This window comes from Pan troglodytes, chromosome X (assembly GCF_028858775.2).
Source record: "Pan troglodytes isolate AG18354 chromosome X, NHGRI_mPanTro3-v2.0_pri, whole genome shotgun sequence".
Lineage (NCBI taxonomy): Eukaryota > Metazoa > Chordata > Mammalia > Primates > Hominidae > Pan > Pan troglodytes.
Window position 1 is genome coordinate 56741853 of NC_072421.2, and position 25266 is coordinate 56767118.

Sequence of the window (25266 nt, forward strand, 5' to 3'; positions counted from 1 at the left end):
TAAGAGATAGTTATAGTAGTAAATGCTTTACATGTATTATCCCTGGTTATGGAAACACCTTTGCAAGGAAAAAATTATGGCCTGGAAACCAAAGTTCCAAGAATTTAAATAATTACTCAAAGAGCTCAGAGCTTGTAAACAGCAGAGTTTAACAGGAACTTCTACTTTGGCATTAAGGACTAAGCTCTCTCCATTTAAAAAAACAAAAAAACAAACAAAAAGCACTGAGAACAAAGCTGAAGAAGTGTGATCTAGTTTGTCCATAGCTAAAGGGAGATGGATGTGTAGGCTATTTTAATAATGAAGGTCTAAGAAGTTCCAGAAGCCTTTTCTTCTGAGACACGTGGTACTTTCTTCTGGTTACCATAAATCATAGAATATAACATATCATCACTGGTAAGATGGGTCATTATTTTCCATACCTACAAGAAAGAAAAAAAAAGCTGCCAACTAAAGTATAGTGTACCATCAATTGTTAGGTCGCAGAGATTTCCTAGATATTCAAATTTGGGGAAAAACATAATAAGCCTTCAAAAATTACAAATTTGCTTAAAAATAAAGAAAAAATGATCTTAGATTCTATGACATACGGTGAATTCATTTTCCACATTCAATTTCCATGGTTAGTGCTAGTGTGCTATTCTGCACTCTAGTCAACTTACATGTTTGCATATTGCTTTTTAAATGTTTGTAGCTAGTTTCACAGCTCTGTGATGTGCATCTGCAGCTGGCTTGTAAAGCTCTTCAATAATTTATTTGGTTACCGCCCACCCCCGCGTCCCTCCCACACATATAAGCCATTCAGAGTTTACCACTTAAAGGTAAACTTGAATTTCTTCTCATCTTAAAATTGCATAAATTATATTAAATTCTCAATAAATTTATTTACATTTAGTGGGGGTGGGGCGCGATGGAAAAACACTATATTAAATAACGACATCGGTTTTTAACACCCATCCTAATAGAAACATTAAAATAGAATGGGGTAGGGAGGAGGGGTGGAGGCGGAGAAGGGATGTACGTCTCAGGATACAGGAAATACGGTAAGAGCGAAACAGGAGGAAGCCAGCTCTGTGCCTGGAGGGGACTCGCCGCCATCTCAGGTCTCTTGGCTTTGCCAGGGCCCACCGGAGAAAACTGACGACCCGTTTCTGTAATCCTTATGGGAGACCAACCTTGTGCCTCCGGGAGATCCACTCTCCCACCTGGAAACGCACGGGAAGCCAAGCCTCCAAAAAAGCGCTGCCTCCTCGCTCCGCGTTGGGATTATCCGGAAGGAACTCCCAACGGAGGTAGTACCACTCTACCCTCCGCACCTCCTCCTGCATCAGCCGGCCTGAAGTCGCACCCTCCTCCTCCGGAGAAGTAGAGAAATAAATTTCTCCCACCCTAAACCAGGTCAGATTCTTTCTCATCTAGGACATCTAGGCTCTTTGAAACTTATTTATGCATTCTCACAAATTTCCTTCCCCTTTTCCCTGTTCTTTCCATGATTTCAAAATAGAAAAAATAACATGCAGGGATTAAGCAGCTCTTTCACAAAATATGCTTGAATGAAATGATGGATATTTAACGACATTAAATAATTATTTGTAATATTTTAGATGAAATAATTGTAGTTATATTTTCTAAGAAATAGACTTGAATCTTTTGATTTGCTTGAAAGTAAGTCATTGGTGCCAAGGTGGAGGGAAAGTGTAATAAAAATGCTCATGAGTTGATAATTTAAAGCTGGGTGATGTATATGTAGGGATTTATTATATTATTCTCTCTACTTTTGCGTGCATTGGAAAATTTTTTTATTAAAAAAAAAGGCTGGTTCAAGGCCAATAAAAAGCATCTGTTGAAGGCCAGCCTTCAGAAGTGTATGTCTTTCTCTGTGTAAGGCAGGAGAGTTGAATTTTTTTTTTTAAAGCTACAATGTGATAGTCAAATCCAAGTGCCATAATGTTTGCTTGTTCAAGGTATTCAGGAAGGGTGGAGGATGGACCAAGTCACAGCCTGGTAGTAATCATGAGCCATCAAAAAGGAGGAGTAGGGGGGCGGACGCGGTGGCTCACGCCTATTATCCTAGCACTTTGGGATGCCGAGGTGAGCAGATCAGGTCAGGAATTCGAGACCAGCCTGGCCAACACGGTGAAACCCCGTCTCTACTAAAGTTACAAAAATTAGCCAGGCGTGATGGTGGACGCCTGTAATCTCAGCAACTCGGGAGGCTAAGGCAGGACAATCATTTGAACCTGGAAGGCAGAGGTTGCAGTGAGCCGAGATCGCGCCATTGCTCTCCAGCCTGGGCGACAATAGCAAAAAACTACGTCTCAAAAAAAAGGAAGGAGGAACTTTGGGTGGGCCTTAAAGGTTGAGTGACATCTGCCATGTGGAGGGGCAGGGAATGCTTTTCAGGCCGAGGGTTTCCAGAGAAAAGGCAGAATTCTTCTGGAAACAGCTTGGCTATAATTTTGAATCTACAAGAAGGACTAGGAGGTGAAGATAAAGTGCTTCAGGGCCTTAAATGTTATGCTGAGCATATACTTCATTCCAATATCCATCAAGTGCTACTATTTGTATTTTAAGATTCCTATTCTTACTATCAGAAAAGGAATCTCTGATATTTAGATGAACTTTATAGAATGCAAATTATAAAACTGAATCTGACCCAAGTTTTATAGATCCTTTTAATTCAAAGGAGAGAAGCATCTTTTCTTCATTCGTGCAGTAAACCTTTATGAAGCCCTTGCAATGGGTAGGAATTATTCTGAGAGCTGTAGGGGATGGATGGCCAAGGCATAGTGCCTAGTACATAATAGGAGTGAAACAGATATTTCAATAAATAAATCAATGAATGATGGGACAACATTGGTGACCAAAGAAGTTTTAGACATTGGGTTTGGTGGTAATGCACAGAAAAAAAAATAGAAATCTATTTTACTTGAAAGCATCTCCCTGTCATTCCATACAGCTTTACTTCTCACATGTTTACCTCTATTCAAAGGGGTAGTGGAGTGGAAGGTTGCAGGGAGTAGGGAGAAAATTGCTCAGATAGAAAACAAAAGAGCAGTCGGGCGCAGTGGCTCACGCCTGTAATCCCAGCACTTTGTGACGCTGAGGTGGGCAGATCACCTAAGGTCAGGAGTTCGAGACCAGCCTGGCCAATATGGCGAAACCCCATCTCTACTAAAAGTAAAAAAAAAAAAAAAAAAAAAATAGCCGGTCATGGTGTTATATGCCTATAATCCCAGCTACTCGGGACGCTGAGTTAGGAGAATCGCTTGAATCCAGGAGGCAGAGATTGCAGTGAGCCGAGATCATGCCACTGCACTCCAGCCTGGGCGACAGAGCGGGACTCGGTGTAAAAAATAAATAAATAAATAATTTTTAAAAATAAAAAGGAAAAAGAAAAGAAAACAAAAGAACAAAACAATAAGTGCGGTAGCTACATAATTTCCCCTCCAAGTGATTCAAATCACTGATAATTGTAATAATAGCCAATATTTACTAAAGATTTATGTGCCAATTTTCTAAAGGGCTTTGCATGTTATAATTTATTTAATCACAACTCTACTAGAGAAGTTTGTATAGGCCAAGGGAAGTTGTATGACTTGCCACAAGTTACACAGCAAGAGGTGGCTGAGCTGAGCTTTGAACCCAGAACACCTGATTCCAGAGTTTATGCTCTAAACTTCTATATAATACATCCCTTCTAATACTATGTATACAACTGTTTTATAGGAATAAATCATCGAAATAGAGGTATGGGAAGGATAATGATTTGAGGAGACCAAGGGACAAAGAGATGGACAAAAACAGAAAAAATGATGCCACAATATTTTTTACTATTTTTCAGTCTTTGAGCGATTGCAGTATGACTCCATTTCCCTGGTGCATTCATATAATAGTTCACCTGGTGAAAACAATGAAGATTATTTACAATGCTACCCTGCTTTTTCTGGTATCCTGAACCTGGAAGTTGTGCTTTTTAAGGTAATCTCTTTACCAAAAATTATTAAGAGGAGGAAGAGAAAAAAAAGAGTTGGTTTTGACACATTAAAAAGTAGCCAAACAAAACTCAAAAAGATAGCAGCAAATGATAAAATTGAAACTATATTCTACATTATATGAAAACATATTCATAATAATAGTGTAATCTGAAGAAATGTTTTGTTAGATTCACTTGTACTTATAGTTTCTATTATTACTGTGAAATATATCATCTTTTTAACTACATTTTCTAATTGTTTCTAGTAAATGGGAACATGATTGATATTTTTGTATATTTATTTTATATGCTGGAGCCTTCTTAAATTCTGTTTATTCTAATAATGTATAGATTTTCTTGGATTATCTGTTAATTAATTATATTTTGAATAATGACAGTTTCTTTACAATATTTCTTTACCTTGTATTACTGTGCTAGCTAGGATCTTCAGTACAAAGAGGAACAACAGCATTGGTAGAGGATTTCCTTATTTTGTTCCTAAATTCTACAAAAGTTTCACCTTTTTTAGTAGATTGTCTTTCTCAAGTTAAGGAACTTTCTTAATGTTCCTAGTTTGCTGAGAGGTTTTATTACAAATATTATGAAGTTTTTTCCCGTCTATATGTACTGCCACTTTCATATCCTTTCTTCACCATTAATATCACAGTGTGACCATGTGATAAATTACAATAATCAATTTTCTAATGTATTTCTTGCTTTTGCTTTCATCGAGCCTCGTCATTGGATATTTGGTTCCTATTTTAATCATTTTGACTTTTATTTTTATATTGAACTTTCTTCTACTTTCCTTTTGTTGTTCTTTTTCTAATTTATTGAGTTGAATCTTTAGCATCTTAATTTTCAATGTTCTTCTGTAAAATAAGAATTTAGAACTATAAATTTTCTTCTACCACTTTAGAAATATTTCACAGACTTTTATATATAGTATTTTTATCATTCAATATTTATTATTTTTAAATTTCTCTTATGATTTTTTTGACCCATGGTTTGTTTTTTTTCAATTTCTAATCATATGGGATTCCTTTTTTAAAAAATTATATTATGAAATCATTATTCCCATTCTAGTTTAACTTTATCTTATTTTTCTTTTTAAATTTTTTTTTTACATCTATAGACTTTATTAGATGTTCTTTATACAGTCATCTGGTATGTATAAAGAGTGAACAATCATATAAAAGGAAATATGGTCATAACTGATTGAATTAATAAAATCCTGAAACTAAATAACTCATAATTCATTGCACAACATATATTAGATTTCATTAGATCAGTATATAGCTTAGTAGTAAATTCTCCTGATGGCCATAAACCTCTAAGGTGTTGTCATCCTGAAAAATGAAGGAGGGGAGGGAGTTGGTGGGGTGCAGAATGGAGAAACCTTCCATAGTGCTGGTGTGATGTACCCTAAGTTGTAAAGTTATAGGGCATCGCCACCTAGTGGCAGAATTTCATGCCTTGTTCTAATTAAGGGACTTTCCTTGTTTTCCAAAGAGCAATGTGTCTTGTTCACTTTCTAACCATCCCTCTCTGATGCTGTCCTTCCTAAAATCCATGCCTCCTCCCCTACAGTGTAAACCCATCTGCTTTTCATCCGTCAAGCTGTCAAGGATTTGGTTATGACAATTTTTATGTTCACCTAACTTTTTAGTTCCAAGTACTTCGGTTATTTTCAAAGCTACACACAGGATGCCCATATTTTTATAACTCCATCTTATTTGTGAAGGATTATTACTTTGTGCTTTGGCCTAGTTTTTATTCTTACTGCTCAATCTTTTCATAAGTTAAAGTTATTGCAGAGTTAATGCTTTAAAAGGCAGTCCTTAGAGTAAATAGCTAAATGAAATCATTACCAAAATGTACACTTTGGATTTATTAAGATTCTAGAATTTAAAAACAGGAAAAGGTGCCATTAGTGAAAATTCCATCACTAACATTTTGGTACCACTCGTAGAGCATCACATAAATATTCAGACCGTGATAACTCAGTGCAGGAATGTTATTAAGTATGTCCATGCAATCTGGAACTAGGACCAGAGTTGGCAATTGGGGGTCTGAAGGCCCAACATCCCTTACGCTGCTTCCTACACCTTGACAACAGGAAGGCTGAGTGATACTAGGTAGTGCACTACAACAGTGAACATAAGCCAGCCATCTGTTTTTTGCAAAGTATAGTAAAATAGAAAAACAGAACATAGACCACTTCAGAGCAAACAAACATATCCTTCTTCAAGATGTAGGAAAACCATATATTCAAAACCAATCTCAAACTTTAAACAATAAAAGATATCAAACATTTTAAACTGTACAAAGCAAATTAGCAAGATTTTAATGTTGGCAGTTTTAAAATATCACCCATCCAAAACACAAAACAGGGAGATAACCAAGTCTTAGCTCCATCCTAATCAAAGCTGTCATGCAGATCCAGTTCCACTCTTCTCATCTCCAGCAGGTACTTCACTCAAGGAGGTAACACCCAAGGGGAGTAGATGGACCAAAAACAAGAGTGCCACATAGAAGGAAGAGAGGGGACCTTGGACTTTAGCTACTAGTTAGCTATTCAACTTTGATGATATTCAGTGTTTTCCCAAGTTATTTTTTCTCGCTTCTCATCACATAATTTACATTATGCATACTATGTGCCAGAGACAGTTAGTGTTTGACATGTAGTCAGTTAATTTTCACAACTGTGTAAAGTTGGTTTCTATCATTAGCTCTATCTTAGGGCCAAAGAAACTGAAGCACGGAGAGGTTAAATTGTATTCCTAAAGCACTACACAGTGAGCAAATAGATTCAGACCTGTGCAGTCTAACCCAGAATTAGCTCTGAATCACTCTACCATTCTGTCTACAGGACAACAAGCCTGTGTGTTTCAGGCACTTTCATGGTGATTTTTCACACAGGACAGCTTTTGATAATAGAAAGGCCCTCTCTTTCAAATGAAAGGACTTCACTGATGGATTAACAAATTCTCACCTTTTCACCTATGTGAGCCAAATACTAGATCTACTTTCTTAGTCTGCATAACAAGCAGGACGATAACCATAATTTATAATGAACACAAAACATTGATATAGTGTTCAAAGAACTTTTGCACACTTGGTCTCGTTTGGAAAAATGAAGTAATCTGGAAACATAGAATAGGCATACACTGTGACTTTAGGAAGAACTCTCACAAAATCAGAGGTTGCCCTATGTAATATCACACTTTTTACCTTGAGCAGGTGGATAGCCTGGGAGTTCTTGTTATACCTCAATCTTGGTCCATTCTATTTGTTCCCCTGTCCTTCAGCAGTGCCCTTAGGCTTGCTTTAAACATTAACAGCATTCATAAGCATGGTTTCTAGGGTCAGAGCCCAGCCTCCCTCCACCCACCCGGCTCCCTACACACCTTGACAGTGCTCTTTGAGATGCCTCAGTTCTAGTCTCCTTGTAATTGTGCACAGTAGATGTCTGAACAAATAGACCAGAGTCCTGCAAAAGTGATCTTGAAATCACAATTAAAAGAGACTTTGGAGAGATCTACTCAGGAAAATTTTCTGAATAGACAAATGCTTTTAAAGGGGGTTCTAGACAGTCCGTCTTCTCTGCCTCCTTCTGCGAAGTAGGGCTACACTAAAACCTTGTCACAATGTGACCTGAGCAAAACCATTATCAAGTGATTTAGTTGTCTTGAACCAGACAAAAGAAAATTGACATGATTTCAAGATAGGTTTAGAAAAATAATCTGACTAGCAAAAAAAAAAAAAAAAAAATGGGGGGTGGTTCCTAGGGAATTTGAGACTTGATATTTTAGCAAAAATTTAAAGATGCTCTTTATGATACACACATTTCTCATTGCTTTACAAATTTTAAATGTAACACAAATTTGTTTTTCACACTGTTTTGTTAGTTGAGGTAAGGCATTCCTGCCACACACAGCAATGACTCATCCTGGAAAACCAGGGAGGCTGCATATCCTACTGTTCCTTCTCTACTAGCTGTGGCTCCACACTCTCACCTCCACCAAAGAAAGCATTTCAGAATTTAGGGGTGGAAATGATGACAACATTGAATACTTCTATTTTTTTCTTTTTTTTGAGACAGAGCCACTGTCGCTCAGGCTGAAGTGCAGTGGCGCTATCTAGGCCCACTGCAGCCTCCGCCCCCCGGGGTCAAGCAATTCTCCTGCCGCAGCCTCCCAAACAGCTGGGACCACTGGTGCCCGCCACCATGCCCGGCCAATTTTCCGCATCCCTAGTAGAGACGGGGTTTCACCATGTTGGTCAGGCTGGTCTCGAATTCCTGACCTCAGGAGATCTGCCCGCCTCGGCCTCCCAAAGCGCTGGGACCACAGGCGTGAGCCACCGCGCTCGGCCAATGATTCTAATTTATATTTTTAAAAATTACCTTATAATCTTAAAACTTTTAACTGATTAGTATCCAACCCTTAAACTTTATAACAATCATTTCCAAAGTGGAAAAGTCACTGGGATATGGGGAAAAGTATGATTTGTCTTTGTACTTCTATTTTTCTAATGTCTACTTTTCGTTTTCTAGTCTACATGTTAGCACAGGAGTATATGTATTACTTAAGTATACCTATGTTGGAGTGCATACAGAATTTCTTTTTAAATGACAGGATGCAAAATCAAATCTATTTGGATAGCAGTGAAGAGGCTGTTTTTCAATCCTGGCAAACTAGGGGGTGCATACCCCCTTTTTTATTTAGTAGCTTCCATAAGGCTATAACTCATGGAAGTTACATCCTTACATAAACTGATGGGCTATCCAACCAGTGAGGAAGACTGATAAAGTGGCCTCTGAGCTCCAGGAAGTAGTTAAACACTACTAAAAACATCTTGAAAGTTTGGAAAAAAATTTAACAGTAAATGGATTCAGTAGTTATTCAGTATAAGGTTTGGAATAACTCCAGCCATTACAATAGACATTTATTTAAAGTAAAACATCTGCAGACCAAATAATTCTTAAAATTGTTTGTTTCAAGTTTAACCATCTTCATAACAGCTGCATCCACAGACTTCAACTACATGATTACTTCATTGCCCATTCTTCTCTTTCTTTTCTTTCCCGAGTAACCTCTTGCAGATACAGTTCAAGGTAGAAATTTTCCTCTTCATATTTGGTCCACTGCTCTTTAGGCAAGATCTGATGCTTCATGGTCAGGTCCAATGCACTCTTAATGTGACACATCCTGTCATTATAAAGGTTCTCAGGACGCCTTCTTATGGCTTCTTTTATGTCTTCATCCTCATATATTGTATCATCTCTCATTAACCCCAGTTTATTGAATCCTGCAGTATTGTAACACCATTTTCAAATACCATCCAGCCACTTGCCTGATGCTGAAATGGCCTGCTTGCCAGCCATTTTGACCTGCTTTAATTTTTTTTTAATCCTTCTTATAACAAGATACAAAAATTATACACTGGCTGCTCATCCCAACAGAATTTGGCAATATAAAACATTTTCTTTCATTAAATACATAGAAAAAGTGTGGTTATTGATATTTATTGATGTAGTTATTATTGAATTTTATGTTTGTGTTTTTAAAATTTTTATTTTTATTTAATTTCACACTTGAAAAACCAGGAATATTACAAAGAACTCCCAGAATGTCCTTTACCCAGATTCACCAATTAACATTTTATCACGTTTGCCTTATCATTCTGTTTTTCTCTTCCTCTCCTCCTTCTCCTATTTGACAGTAGTTTGCAAATATCATTCTCCTTTACCTCTTAATATGTCAGTGTGTATTTCCTCAGAATGATGATTTCCTCTTATACATCCTCAGTAAATGTGTCACAATCAAGAAATTTGACATTGTTTCAATATTATAATCTACGCCATATTCCAATGTTATCAGTTGTCCCAATAATGTCTTTTGTGGTTATTTTCTTTCCTTGGTCAAAGTGCTAATCCAAGATGATGCATTACATTTACTTGTCATGTCTCTTCAGTTTTTAATATGGAACAATTCCTTGACCTTTCTTTGTCTTTTATGTTTATAGAAAAACAAACTTAGTTTCTCTCATTATATTCTCATAACCCCACTTCTGACACTGATTGTGTGGAAAAAAAGTTTTTCTTTGGCTCTTGTACCACAGCAACCAACACAGAAAGCTTGTGATCAAATGTATTGGGATTTTTTCTCACCAACAGGCAAGCAAACAATTCTGCAGTGGACACCAGCTGGGTGTTCTCCAGTCCAATTCAATTCTGAAGCTATCTCCCTACAGAAAGTATCAGATCCCACAGATTGAGGGCTTAGTCCCACGAGACTGCCTCAACTTTAGACATCAGTTTCAAATCTGGGCCTCTGGAACTTTTAACTGACCAGCTTCAAGTTAGGGTTCCCGCAACCTCTCTCTTTAGGCTCAAATAATTTGCTAGAACAACACACAGAACTCAGGGAAACACTTACTTACATTTACCCATTTATTCATAAAGGATATTTTAAAGGCTACAAATAAACAGCCAGATGAAGAGATACATAGAGTGAGGTCTGGAAGGCTACTGAGCACAGGAGCTTCCATTCCTGTGGAGTTAGGGTGTGCCACCCTCCTGGCATGTGGATGAGTTATTTGTCACCTTTCTGAAATCCTCCACAAATTCAGCTGTACTTTGTCCTCTTGTGCTTTTTATGAAGACTTTATCTGATAGGCACTATTGAAGCATGAACAACCATGTAGAAATGTGACTGGACTAAAGGGTATGATCTAATACCAATAGACTTGGTGGAGAAACCCAGCAAGGCTTGTCTGTTCAGATTCTTCTTGGTTTCTCTGTGCAGCATTCCTTCCTCCTGGGTATGGGGCAGGACTCTTTCTGAAATGGGAGTCTTATGACCCACAGTCAAACTAGGTAGGTCAGAGAATTTCTTTACGACCAGCTCCAAGCCAGAAAGCTGGGTGAAGATTAGAGTATATTTTTAGTTTCTATGGCTTGCCTTTGGGAGAAAAAAAAGCAGGTAAAAGGAGGGCAGGAGAAAGTCAGAGAGAGATTCTGTTTTGTGAAGCCTAAAGTGCCCCACCATTATACATATATATGTGTGTTTGTGTATATATATATATATATAGAGAGAGAGAGAGAGAGAGAGAGAGAGAATGAGAGAAACTGTCTCTCACTTTTATTTCTCTGAAGCTGTTTCAAAGCTGCTTCAGGAACCAAAGACAAAAGACCAAATACTTTAACAAGAGATATGCTTATTGCTTTAGTCACTTAGGAAATAACAAGAGATTTGGGAGTTATAAGCCAGGAACCATGGACAAAAACCAATATATATATATCACAATATCACACATCGACAATTGACACTTGGGTAAATACAGGACACTTATTTCATAGATTGTCCTTTAATTTAAATTTGTGTGCCATTTCCCCATTATTCAGAGTACTCATATTAGCAAAAGCACCACAGAAGTAATGTATTGTTCTCAGGGCATCATAATGGTGGTACATGATGCTGGTTTGACCCTTTAGTAGTAAAGTTAACTTTGATTACTTGGTTAATGTGGTGAATAGTTGCTAGATTAATCCACTTTACAGTTATCATTTTCCTCTTTATAATTAATGATTTTGCTGGGGATACTTTGAGACTATGTAAATATCCTATTCCTCATTAAATTATCATCCACTGGTTTTCAAATCCATTGATAATTCTTGACTGAATCAGATATTGCTATGATGAATGCAAAATGGTAATTTTCAAACTCCATCATTTTTAGTACATTTATTAGTTTATATTCTACATCAAGGTAGAGCTTTTTCTCCATTTATTTGTTTATTAATTACCTTGGACACATAGATTTTTACTTTATTTTAAAAATACCCTATTGTTATTATTTATTTTAGTACCCAAATTGTCTCAGATTTAGTGACTGGCTGCCCATTCAAGTTGGCTCCCCTGTCTTTTGACATGTCTCATCATTCTTAAACACACTTTTTACTTACTTTAAAATTTTTTTACTTCCTTACTTTCAAGCTTGTCTTGTACTTCCTACCCCATTAATCATTTCTCTATAGACCTCTGTTATCTTTTATGGAGACAGTATTTAGAAACTAAGTCATTGTATGTAGCTGTTTTTTAGCTTAACATTTTGTCATTGTTTTCCATTTAAAAGACAATATTGCTTATGTGATAATGATTATTTAGTGTTTGTTGAAACTTGCTTTATGTCCTAGAGAACATGATCAACTAGTGTTTTATGTGTGCCTGGAAAGATTGTGTATCTAATTTTTGCGTGTAGTGTTCTGTTCATTAAATTTAACTGTGTTGTTTAAATCTTCTCTATTCCTAAGTTTTTTGTTTGCTGGACCTATCAGTTACCAAGAGAGTTAAAATCTCCCACTGTATTTGTGTATTTGTCAAATTCTTACACTTTTAACAATTTTTGCTTTGTATACTTGAGGCATTGTTAGTATGTACATACAAGTCTAGAATAGATACATATTTTACAATTTTAGGAACTCTTTTTATCTTTTTGAATGTAAAATTTTTTTGTTTGCTGGGTCTTTTTAATTTTGTAAAATCTTTCTGGGTACCTAGTAGTTGTATACATTTATGGGGTATATGAGATGTTTTGATACATGCAAAGTGTAATAATCACATCATGTACAATGGGGTATCCATCATTTCAAGCATTTATCCTTTGTGTTACAGACAATTTAATTATACAGTTATATTATTATTGACTATAGTCACCCTGCTGTCCTATCAAATAATAGGTCTTATTCATTCTTTTTGTATACCCATTAACCATCCCCACTCTCCCCCACCACCCATTACCCTTCCCAGCCTCTGGTAACCATCTTTCTACTCTCTATCTCCATGAGTTCAATTGTTTTGATTTTTAGATTCCACAAATAAGTGAGAACATGTGATGTTTGTCTTTCTGTGCCTGGCCCATTTCACTTAACATAATGATATCCAGTTCCATCCATGCTGTTGTAAATAACTAGATCTCATTCTTTTTTATGACTGATTAGTACTCCACTATGTATATATACCACATTTTCTTCGTTCATGTATCTGTTGATGAACCCTTAGGTTGCTTCTAAATCTTAGCTGTTGTAAGCAGTGCTGCAACAAACATGGGAGTGCAGATATCTCTTTGATAATACTGATTTCCTTTGTTTGGGGTATATACCCAGCAGTGGGATTGCTGGGTCATATGGTAGCTCAATTTTTAGTTTTTTGAGGAATCTTCAAATCGTTCTCCATTGTGGTTGTACTAATTTACATTCCCATCAACAGTGTACAAGCATTCCCTCTTCTCCGCATTCTTGCCAGCATTTGTTATTGCCTGTCACTTGGATATAAGCCATTTTAATTGAAGTGAGATAATATCCCATTGTAGTTTTGATTTGCATTTCCCTGATGATCAACTACAATGAGTACTTTTTCACATGCCTGTTTGCCATTTGTATATCTTCTTTTGAGAAAGGTCTATTCAAATCTTTGTCACAATTTTGATCAAATTATTAGATTTTTTCCTATTGAGTTGTTTGAGCTCCTTATATATTTTGGTTATTAATTTCTTGTCAAAAGTGTAGTTTGCAAATATTTTCTCCCATTGCACCTATACTTTGTAGACTGTTTGCTTTGCTGTGCAGAAGCTTTTTACTTGATGTGATCCCATTTGTTCATATTTGCTTTGATTGCCTTTGCTTGTGGGGTATTAATTAAGAAATTTTTGCCCAGATCAATGTCCTGGAGATTTTTCCCATATTTTCTTGTTGTAGTTTCATAGTTTGAGGTCTTTGACTTAAGTCTTTAATACATTTTGATTTGATTTTTGTGTATGGCAAAAGATAGCTATCTAGTTTCATTCTTCTGCATATGGATATCCAGTTTTCCCAGCACCAATTATTGAAGAGACTGTCTTTTCCATAGTGTATGTTCTTGGCACCTTTGTGGAAAATGAGTTTTTTAGGTGTGTGGATTTGTTTCTGGGTTCTCAGTTATCTTCCATTGGTCTATGTGTCTGTTTTTGTGACAATACCATGCTGTTTTGATTACTGTAGTTCTGTAGTATAATTTGAAGTCAGGTAATATGATTCCTCCAGTTTTGTTCTTTTTGCTTAGGATAGCTTTGGTTATTCTGGGTCTTTTGTGGCTCCATATAAATTTTAGGATTGTTTTTTCTATTTCTGTGAAGAATGTTTTTTGTATTTTTTAAGTATTGCATTGAACCTGTAGATTGCTTTTTGTGGCATGGACGTTTTAACAATATTGATTCTTTCAATTCATGAACATGGTCTATCTTTCCATTTTTTGGTGTCCTCTTCAATTTCTTTCATCAGTGTTCTACAGTTTTTATTAAAGAGATCTCCCACTTCTTTGGTTGAGTTAATTGCTAGGTATTTAATTTTATGTTTGGCTATTGTAAGTGGAATTACTTTTAAATTTCTTTTTCAGATTGCCCAATGTTGGCATGTGGAAATGCTACTGATTTTCGTATGTTGATTTTGTATCCTGCAACTTTACTGAATTTATCAGTTCTTATAGTTTTTGTGGAATCTTTATGCTTTTCCAAACACAAGATCAAATCCTCTGCAAACAATGGTAATTTGACTTCTTCCTTTCCAATTTGGATGCCCTTAATTTCTTTCTCTTGTCTGATTGCTCTAACTAGGACTTGCAGTATTATGTTGAATAACAGTGGTGACAATGGGCGTCCTTGTCATGTTTCAGATCTTAGAGGAAAAGCTTTCAGTTTTTCCCTATTTGGTATGATACTAGCTGTGGGTCTGTTATATATGGGTTTTATTATGTTGAGGTATGTTCCTTCTATACCCATTTTTGAAGGTTTTTATCATGACGGCATGTTGAACTTTATCCAATGCTTTTTCGGCATCAAGTGAAATGACCATATGGTTTTTGTCCTCCATTGTGTTGATACTATGTATCACCACTGTTGAACCATCCTTCCATCCCAGGGATAAATCCCACTTGGTCATGATGAATAATCTTTTTAATGTATTGTTGAATTTGATTTGCTAGTAGTGTGTTGAAGATGTTTGCATCAGTATTTATCAGAGATATTGGCCTGTTTTTTTTTTTTAATTTGTTTCTGTCTGATTTTGGTATCAGGCCTCATGGAATTAGTTTGGAAGTATCCCTTCCTCCTGTATTTTTCAGAATAGTTCAGGTAGGATTGATATTAGTTCTTCTTTAAATATTTGGTAGAATTCAGCAGTGATGCCATCGGGTCCCAGGCTTTTCTTTACTGGGAGACTTTTTATTATGGCTTTTTATTGGTCTTTTCAGGTTTTGGATTATCTTCATGGTTCAGTCTTGATATGTCATATGTGTAGAGGAGTTTCTCTATTTAGTCTAGATTTTCCACTTTATTGGCATATAGTTGTTCATAGTTGCCATTAATGATCCTTTGAATTTCTGCAGTATCAGTTGTAATGTCTCCTTTTTCATCTCTGGTTTTATTTATTTGGATCTTCCCTCTTTTTTTCTTAGTCTGGGTAAAGGTTTGTCGAATTTGTTTCACATTTCAAAACACCAACTTTTTATTTCATTTACTTATTTATTTTGTATTGTTTTCTTCATTCCAATTTCATTTATTTCTGCTCTGGTGTTTATTATTTCTTTTCTTCCTCTAATTTTGAGTTTAGTTTTCTCTTGCTTTTCTAGTTCTTTAAGATTCATTATTGGTTTCTTTATTTTAAGTTTTACTTTTTTTTTATTTAGGCACTAAATAACTAAACTTATATATAACTAAACTTTATAGCTATAAACTTCCCTCTTAGTACTGCTTTTGCTTTATCCCGTAGGTTTTTGTATGTTGTGTTTCCATTATCATTTGTTTCAAGAAATTTTTCAGTTTTCTTCTTGGTTTCTTCATTGACCCACTGCTTATTCAGGAACATACTGTTTAATTTCCAGGTATTTGTATAGTTTCCAAAATTCTTCTTGTTATTGATTTCTATTTTTATTCCATTGTGGTCAAAGATGCTTCATATTATTTCAATTTTTTTGAATGTTTTAAGACTTGTATTGTGACCTAACATATGGTCATGTGACCTAACATGGTGGCTTTAGAGAATGATCCATGTGCTGAGGAAAAGAATGTATATTCTGCAGCCGTTGGATGAAATGTTCTGTAAATATCTGTTAGGTCCATTTGGTCTACAGTACAGATTAAGTGTGATGTTTCTTTGTTGATTTTCTGTTTGGAAGACCTGCCCAATGTTTCCTTGCTGTTAACATAGCTACTCCACCTTTCCTTTTTTGGTGGTATTTCTTTTTCCATTGTTTTACTTATTCACTTTTTTTCTTTCTTTTATCTTTTACAAAATGTTCTGCCAAAAAATCAATGCATTGATTTGTTTGTTTCTGAATTTACCAATAGAATTTATAATTAGTATTAAGGATAAGCTTTATATATCCAAACATTATCTTTCTTTACTAATTTTTTATTTTATAGAATTTAAACTCTACAGAAAAGTCAAAAGATATCTTTCATGTATTGTAGTGCCATTCTTTTCCAAGGGAGATACATTCCAAAATCCCCAGTGGATGCCTGGTAACATGAAGAGTAATTAATCCTATATAAACTATGTTTTTTTCCTATACATACATATGTATGATAAAGTTAAATTTATAAGTTAGGCACAATACAAGATTAACAACAACAGTAATAAAATAGAACAATTATTACAATATTCATAGTTTATGGATAGAAGACTCATTCTTACCATAGGTCTTAGCAACTTCAACATATGATTTTTTTCTTCCCTTATTAAGTTGAAAACTTCCTCCTTTTCACTTAAAGGAAGCATTTTACAGCTTCTCTTTAGCATATGTGAACTGCCAGCATTATCATTCTTGCACTTTGGGGTTACTATTAAGTAAAATAAGGATTACGTGAACATAAGCACTGTGATACTGCAACAGTTTATTGGATAACCAAGATGGCTAGCAAGTGACTGATGGGCGGGTAAGGAATACAGCGTTGATGTGCTGGACAAAGGGATGATTCACATCTGGAGCAAACATGAGATTTCATCACACTACTCACAGTGGTGTGAAATTTAAAACTTATGAATCGTTTATGGAATTTTCCATTTACTGTTTTCAGACTGCAGTTAATCATGGGTAACTGAAACTGTGGATGAGGGGGGACCACTTTAGATTCATCAGTGCATCAATTTGGCTACATATGGCTTATCTCTTTTTCTAAATACTATATACATATATGTATATATACGTACACACATTTTTTTGCTGAGCCATTGGGAAGTAACTTGCAGATATCATGACACTTCAACCCTAAACACTAAATCATATATCTCTTAAGAACAATTAAATTACTATTACACCCAGAGAAATTTAACATTGATACAATACTATTATCTAATATACTATCCATATCAAGTTCTCACAATTTTCCTAACAATATCCTTTATAGCTTTTTATTTGTTTTGGTCCAGGATCCAGTCAAGGGTCATGCATTGTATTTAGTTGTCATGCTCCTTTTTAGTCTTTTTAAATCTAGAATAGCACCCTCCCTTTTTTTTCTTGTCCTTTTTTTGTGACGTTGCCATTTTTGATGAGTCCAGGTAGTTTTCCTCTGTATGTCTCACAGTATGAAATGTGTCTGATTGTTTTCCCATGATTAGTTTAAGCGTTTTTAGCAAGAAGACTACATGGGCGATGTTCTGTCCTTCTTAGGCACAAAATTCCAGTTTATCCCAAGAGCATAGATACCTTTGGGGATTTTACAGATAGCTAGGTGGGTATTTTTTACTTCCCCCTTAAGAAAGTTACTTTTCTGGACACAGGTCAAATTATGGTTTATAATTTGCACCATATTCCATGTCTAGGTTACCTGTTTACAGAAATGCTCAGCATGAAGAGGAGTTTGTATATCTGTTCTGCCATCACATTTTCCTACCTCAGAGCATTTACTTAGTCCGGTTGGTTGTCTGTCTGTGTATTCACAAACTTTCACAATCAACTCAATAGGGAATAAAGTTTTTTTTTTCAGCAGCTTCATGTGCAGTCTCCTTAAGTACTTTTTCCTATGACTTGGTCACTTTTCTCCCTCTCATTGTATAAAGACTTTCTCATACTACTCTATATTGATCATTTTTAAGAGGCAAATATGATATGATCGAGTTCCTCTCCTGTTATTCTTACCTCCTGACATGTTATCATAGCATCTGGGTCTTCTGTCTCTGGGAAGATAAGCCAGATTTTATTGCATGGATTCTGTATTAGTTTTATATTTCTACCATAACAAAATGATCACAAATTTAGAAATTTAAAAGAACATATTTATTATAGTTCTGGAGGCCAGAAGCCTGCTATGGGTCTCATCAGACCTGATGAGAAGTCAAGCTGTTGACTGGCTGCATTCCTTTCTAGAGGCTCTGGGGGGATATGTCCTGCTCATTTGGTTATTGGCAGAATTCCGTTCCTTGCCACTGTAGATCTGAGATCTGTAGATCTCAGTTCCTTGCCACTGTAGTTCTGTAGATCTGAGATCCCTTTCTTGCTGGCTATGAGCTAAGAGCTGTTCCTAGCTTCTAGAGGCCACCCAAATTCCTTAGATTGTCATCTCTTTTCTCCATCTTCAAAGCCAACCATGGCAAACTGAGTCCCTCTCATACTTAGAATTTCTCCATTTTCTTTTGTCATTACATCTTTCACTGACTCAGCTGAGGAAAGGTTCTCTGCTTTTAAAGATATATGCAATTAGAGTATGCCCACCCAAATAATTCAGAATATTCTCCCCCGTCTCAAGATCCTTAACTTAATCACATCAGTAAAGTTCCTTTTGCCTTATAAAATAACATAGTCATGGATTCTTGGAATTGTGGTGTGGACATCTTTGGGTGGCCATCATTTTGCCTACCACAGATTTTATTATAGCAGCAAGCCATAACCTGACACCGAGTGTGTGATTCATCCATTCTTTTATTCAACCAACACAAATATTAAAGAATGCCTATTAAATTGAGCATGTATTAAATTCCAGGCATTGTTTTATGTGCCAGGGTTACAAAAATATAACATCTAACTCACCAAGGAGTTCATAAACTGGTTTGGTAAGTTCTGTAGATAGAGATTGGCACAGAGTTCTATAAGAGAATACAAGAAGGCACATGAGCAAGACTAGAAGAGCCAGGAATGGCCTCCTGTATTGATCAATATCTAAGCTCAGTCTTTGAAATGAAATGAGGTACTAAGTAAGGATGGATGATTGTAGATGGGTAAAGAACTTCAAGCAGTGAGAAAATAATGACCAAAGTTACAGAACTCGAGGTAGGCTGGTTTTTGGAGGAGGTGAGATGTATGGTAGGTAGTTTTCCTGGAGTGGAGAGATGGAGCTAGATCAGCAAGCTGAAGCATAAACATGAAGACTTTGTGCACTACAAAGGCTCAAGATAGATCTGTAGGAAATGGGAAGTGACTGACAATCTTGAAAGAGAGTGCTGTGTTCACATTTATATTTTATATAGGTCATACTAGTGGCCATGTGGAGGATAGTATAGTAGAGCAAAATTGGGGTAAGAAGATCATTTAAGATGCTTGTATGAAAATCCCGACAAAAAGTGATGAAGGCTTGAACTCAGCCAATGGTAGTTGGGATGGAGCACAGATCAGTGGATTTGAGAAAGTTTTATGAAGTATTATTGATTAGATGGTGTATCAATCAGGGTTCAACCAGAGAAATAAAACCAGTAGGAGATATATATTAAGAAATGTATTATAAAGAATTGGCTTGTGGGGGCTGTGTAGGCAAGCCTGAAATCTGTGGAGTGGGCTTTCAGGAAGGACAGACTGGAACTCCTGGACATGGGCTGAAGCTGATGTCCTCAGGTTAAATTTATTCAGGGAGACCTTAGCTCTGGTCTTAAGGTCCATCAGCTGATTGAATCAGGTCTACCCAAATTATTTAGGATAATCTCCTTTACTTAAAGTTAACTGATTGTAGACAGTAATCACATCTACAAAATAGCTTCACAGCAAAACCTAGTTAAATTGAATAACCGAGGACTCTAGCCTAGCCAAATTGACACATCAAAAGACAATCACAGATGGGATGTCAAGGGAAACAGAATAATAGAGGGTAGTTCTCAAGTATGTGGCTTGAGTATTACATGAAATCACTAACTGAGTTATAGAATACAAGAAAAAGAGCAGGTTTTCAACATTTTCAGTAAGATACCTAGATGGAGGTTCCTGGCAAGCAGGTAAAGATCTGAGATTGCAAGAGAAGTGTTGTCCATATAAATATATTTAGATAACCATCAGCATAAAGGTGATAGATAAAACGAGGAGAGTAAATTAAATAATCTAGAAGAAGGTATATATAGAGAAAAGTTATGGATTGAGAAGGAAATTCTGGGGACCACTAACATTTAAGGATTATCTAGAGAAAGACGAACAGATAAAGGAGTAATAGGATGAGGGGAAAACCTGAAAAAGTCTGATACCGATTAAGAAAAATGTAGTGAACAGCAACATAATATACATTAGAGGGTTCAGTACTGAAAAATATTTATTAATTTGTAAATTAAGTTTATTGGTGAATTTAGCATTAACGGTTTCCGTGTTGTGAGAGCAGAGGCCAGATTACAGTGGGTTGAAGAGTTACTAGGAAGTGCCAAGTTGAGGGTAGCTGGCATACGAGATGGGATGAGAATGGAGGATAAAAATTGGACAATATTTTATAATTAAATGATAACTGTAAGAAGATTAAGACAAGGGAGTATTAAAAAATAATGGTAGGAACTTGCAGTTTTATTAACTTAAAGTAACAAGAAAAGGGGTAGAGACTGAAGATATAGGACATAAGAGAATTCAAAGTTACTGAGAAAGAAAAGAAATAGGCCTGGTTGTTAGAGAGGGTGCAGTGACAAGAGAAGGACTTGTTTTATTCTTTGGATAAGACTAGGGTATTGGTACTCAATGGAGGTAGTATAATCCTGAGAGGGTGATTGGAAAGTTTGTGAAGGGCATTTAAGATAATCATTATTGAAGTGCTTCCTGACATATTGTGGGCAGGGTCAGTATTGCTAAATAACCTGCAATATGCAAGACAGCCTGCACAATGAAATTTTCTATATCCCATACAACTTTTAAATATATCATCAGATTGAACACTTATTTTTGTTAATCTAGACCTTGAATTGAACTCCATTCTATATATATATATAAGCAAGTTTTTAATACACACTAACTTTTCCAGGAATGTAACTACCATGTAATCCAAGGTAAAAACCTTTGTTTTGTTCAGAATCTTATCAAGAATGTTTATCATTTTGGAAAATCGTGATACCTACAAAAACGCTGCTCTTGGATATTTGAAATCCAGATAACAACACACATGCATCAGTCAGTAATTATAGCTGCCACCTTTACAGGCATTCTCTGTATATTTTTTGCATACTTCATTGTCTTCTAGTGTTGTCATGTCCCCACATTTGCATCCTTGTTTTTTTTTTTTTTTTTTTGAGACAGGGTCTCACTCTGACACCCAGGCTCGAGTAGAGTGTCACAGTCCCATCTCACTGCAGCCTCGACCTCCCGGGTTCAAGCGATCCTCCTGCCTCAACCCCCCAAGTAGCTGGGACCACAGGCACATGCCGTCATGCCCAGCTAATTTTTGCGTTTGTTGTAGAAACGGGGTTTTGCCATGTTACCCAGGCTGGTCTCAAACTCCTGAGCTTAACTGATTGTCCGATTCAGCCTCCCAAAGTGCTAGGATTACAGGCATGAACCTCCATGCCTGGCTGCACATTTACGTCTTAAAATACATTATATTTTATTATAAATTACTTTCTTGTTATTTCTATTTCATATTATAGATGTTTTGAAATTTTTATCTTAATATAATAAAGTAAGCATTAAAATATTTAAGAAAGGGAGCCAGATAGAATTGGAAACCATTGGCACAGGAGAAATCAGATAAGAATGAGTGAAAATGCCGATGTTTTAAACAACAATGAAGAGATTTGTGAGAATGGCTAATGCATTATGCTTTGTGGAAGAGGTTACCATAGTTCTAATTCCCAAATCCAATGACTGGATTTTGGGTTTTATCTTGATCCTTCTGCAACGTTTAAAATTCTCTGCTTTCTTCCATTCTACAACATTCTTCTCTTCTAGTTCTCCTTTTACATATTTGGCCATTGTTTCTAACTATTTTTTTCTGAGTACCTCCTCAGCCTAGATCCTTAAATTGAGTGGTTCCTGAATCTTCCTATTTCAATCCTCACTTCTTCTTGGCAATCTCACCCACTGTCCTGGGTTAAATAAAAAATATATATGCAGACGACTTCCAAATCTGTATTTCTAGCACAAGCTTTATGCCAGGCTCAAACTCATGTAGTCACCTGCCTGCTCTTTCTGTGTGATTGCCTTATCACCTTAGACTGAATGTTACCAAAACTGAACTCTTCATCACCCCACCAGCAGCACCACAAACCTCTTTATTCTTTATTGTTTGTACTAGTACTTCTAAGGCAAAAACTAGAGTATATGTCATGTTTCTTCTCTCTTACCTCCACTTTTTAATCTGTCACCAAGTCATAATGGTTATTTCCTCAAAATATTCCATGATTTTTTCTTCTATCTTTCATTTCCAAAACTCTAGTCCCATTCCCCGGTTTGGACCCTCAACATTTTTCTCCTGAATGACAATAATAGTTTTCTAACTGATCTCCTGCCTCCAGTACTGTGTACTGACTCTTGGCACAGCCTTTAGAATAGCCTCTAAAATAAATATCTGATCACATTGCTCCCCTACTTAAAATCCTTTAATGATTTTTTGCTTCCTATGAAAATCCTTTAATGATTTCTTGCTTTCTATGATAATGTCTAAAGTCTTAGCATGACCTAAAAGATTCTGTATGGCATACCTCTTAATCAAGCCTTATCTGTTGCCACCAATTCCTACACCTCATCCCAAACTCACACAACTTTTTTTTTTTTTTGGATTTTATGTGCCACTAGGGTTTTCTTGAACATACTATTATTTCATGCAGATTTCTTTGTACATTTGACTCCCTCTAACATCTTTACACCCTTGTTTACCTAGTGAACTTCATTCTTCAAATTCCTGCTCATTTGTCATAGCCTCAATATTTTTTTTCCTCATCCTCTGTCTTCAGCCTCTAAAAATAATTGCTTCCTCTTTACTATTTCTGTGCCTGGTATTTGTCTATTATTGCACATGTCAAACAATAACTTGGTGAATGTACATTGAATTCTCAGTGTAGTACCTTTCCATCTGGTTGATTAGGAATTTTAAAAAGAATTACAATGCACAACAGAAGTTACTTCATTTGTTTCTAGGTTTTTGCTTTTTATTGTGGTATAAGTCATAGTAAAGTACATAAATCTTAAGTATATAGCTCAATGAATTTGTACATATACTTATATACTAGTGTAAACAACACCTAGATCAAAATATAAAACACTTCCAATACCCTAGAAAGCACATTTTTGTCCTTTTCAAGTTAACATTCACAAAAAGTAACCACTATTCTAACATCTGTCACCATTGATTAGTTTCGCATATTCTTGAACTTTATTTAAGTGGAATCACAGAATATGTACTCTTTTTAAAATTTTAACTATTATTTTACTTGTAGGGGCTACATACGCAGGTTTATTACATGGATGTATTGCACTGACATCCATTCCCTCCTGCCTCTAGTAATCTGCAGTGTTTATTGCTCCCAAGTTTATGTCCATATGTGTTCAATGTTTAGATCCCACTTATAAGTGAGAACATGTGGTATTAGGTTTTCTGTTTCTGCATTAATTCATTTAGGATTATGGACTCCAGCTCCATCCATATTGCTGCAGAGGACATAATTTCATTGTTTTCTGTGGCTGCATAGTATTCCATGGTGTACATGAAACACATTTTCTTCATCCAGTCTACCACTAATGGGCACCTAGGTTGATTTAATGTCTTTGCTATTGTGAATAGTACAGTAGTGAACATACGAGTGCTTGTGTCTTTTTGGTATAATGATCTATTTATTATCAGTTATGTATACAGTAATGGGATTGCTGGATCAATTGGTAGCTCTGTTTTAAAAATTTCTTTGAGAAATCTAAACTGCTTTCCACAGTGGCTGAACTAATTTACATTCACACCAGCAATGTATACGTGTTCCCATTGCTCCACAGCCTCACCAGTAGCTATTGTTTTTTGACTTTTTATAGTAGCCATCCTGATTGGTGTGAGATTTTTTTTATTGTGGTTTTGATTTGCACTTCACAAGACTGTACTCTTTTGTCAGATAGGTTTTTATTTGAAGCCTTATCAGTACCTTAGAACTCTGCTTCACCCTAATGATATCTGTGAGGAAAGAGATATTGAAACAGCTCTTGAGGGGATACTCCAAGAGGAAGGCAAGACTTCAACAACTCTTTTTATTTTTATTTTATTTATTTATTTTTTTGAGATGGAGTCTCACTCTGTTGCCCACTCTGGAGTGCAGTGGCAAGATCTCAGCTCACTGCAACCTCCACCTCCCAGGTTTAAGTGATTCTCCTGCCTCAGCCTCTGAGTAGCTGGGATTACAGGTGCACACCACTATGCCCAGATAATCTCTTGTATTTTTAGTAGAGACGGGGATTTCACCATGATGGCCAAGCTGGTTTCGAACTCCTGACCTCAAGTGATCCACCTGCCTCATCCTCCCAAATTGCTAGGATTACAGGCATGAGCCACCGTACCCAGCCAACAACTCTTGAATCATAAAAATCAGAAAGCCTATGATTATTTGGATGGGTGTCCTCACAGTGAAATATAATGTTTATCTAATGTGTTATCTACTTGAAGACAAAATGAAATATCCAGAAATTTGAAGAGACTGTGGAAGAAGAGATCTTAAACGTTTCCAAGAAAGAAAGGGTGTTAATTTGAAATTAACTCAGTTCTATTCAGTCAACACTTACTGAACACTTGCCGTGTTAGGCACTATATGAGACAAAGGGGACACCCAGATTACTAAACCATGCACCTGTTCTTGAAGACTACTCAGTCTAATGCTGGAGACAAGATCTTTCTGTAAGGAAGAAGCTAAAGCTAGGAAGCACAAAGGATGGATAGTGATCCCAGACACAGAAGGCTTCTTGGAAGATATAGGGCTTGAATTAAACTTACATTATAAATAGGAGGCATTCAGGTGAAGAAAGTTGGCAAGGTATTTAGTTTTCAGTCATGTGAATTTGAGGTACCTGTGAGACATTCAAGTGAAGATGTCCACTAGAATGTCAGAAGTA

General features: G+C 36.1%; 2 protein-coding genes across 3 annotated transcripts in view; one reads left to right on the forward strand and one right to left on the reverse strand.

Annotated features, from left to right (window-relative positions):
• Positions 1-710: 710 nt before the first annotated feature.
• The window catches only part of NBDY (negative regulator of P-body association), a 77801-nt gene continuing 53245 nt past the window's right edge, over positions 711-25266 (forward strand). Inside the window, exons 1-2 of one of the 2 annotated variants that reach the window (XR_010154777.1) lie at positions 711-1398; positions 3845-3981. Coding sequence is in view for 1 of the 2 variants with exons in the window: in XM_063804489.1 (XP_063660559.1) it covers positions 1163-1369 (207 nt within the window). In the remaining variant the exon portion in view is untranslated. Of the gene's footprint in view, positions 1399-3844; positions 3982-25266 lie in introns of those variants that run through there. The other variant, XM_063804489.1, reaches the window with a different exon arrangement.
• On the reverse strand, positions 8906-9366 carry LOC743898 (cytochrome b-c1 complex subunit 7-like). Its single transcript, XM_054676988.2, has one exon. The coding sequence runs from the start codon at positions 9267-9269 to the stop codon at positions 9030-9032; it is 240 nt and encodes a 79-aa protein (XP_054532963.1). The 5' UTR covers positions 9270-9366; the 3' UTR covers positions 8906-9029.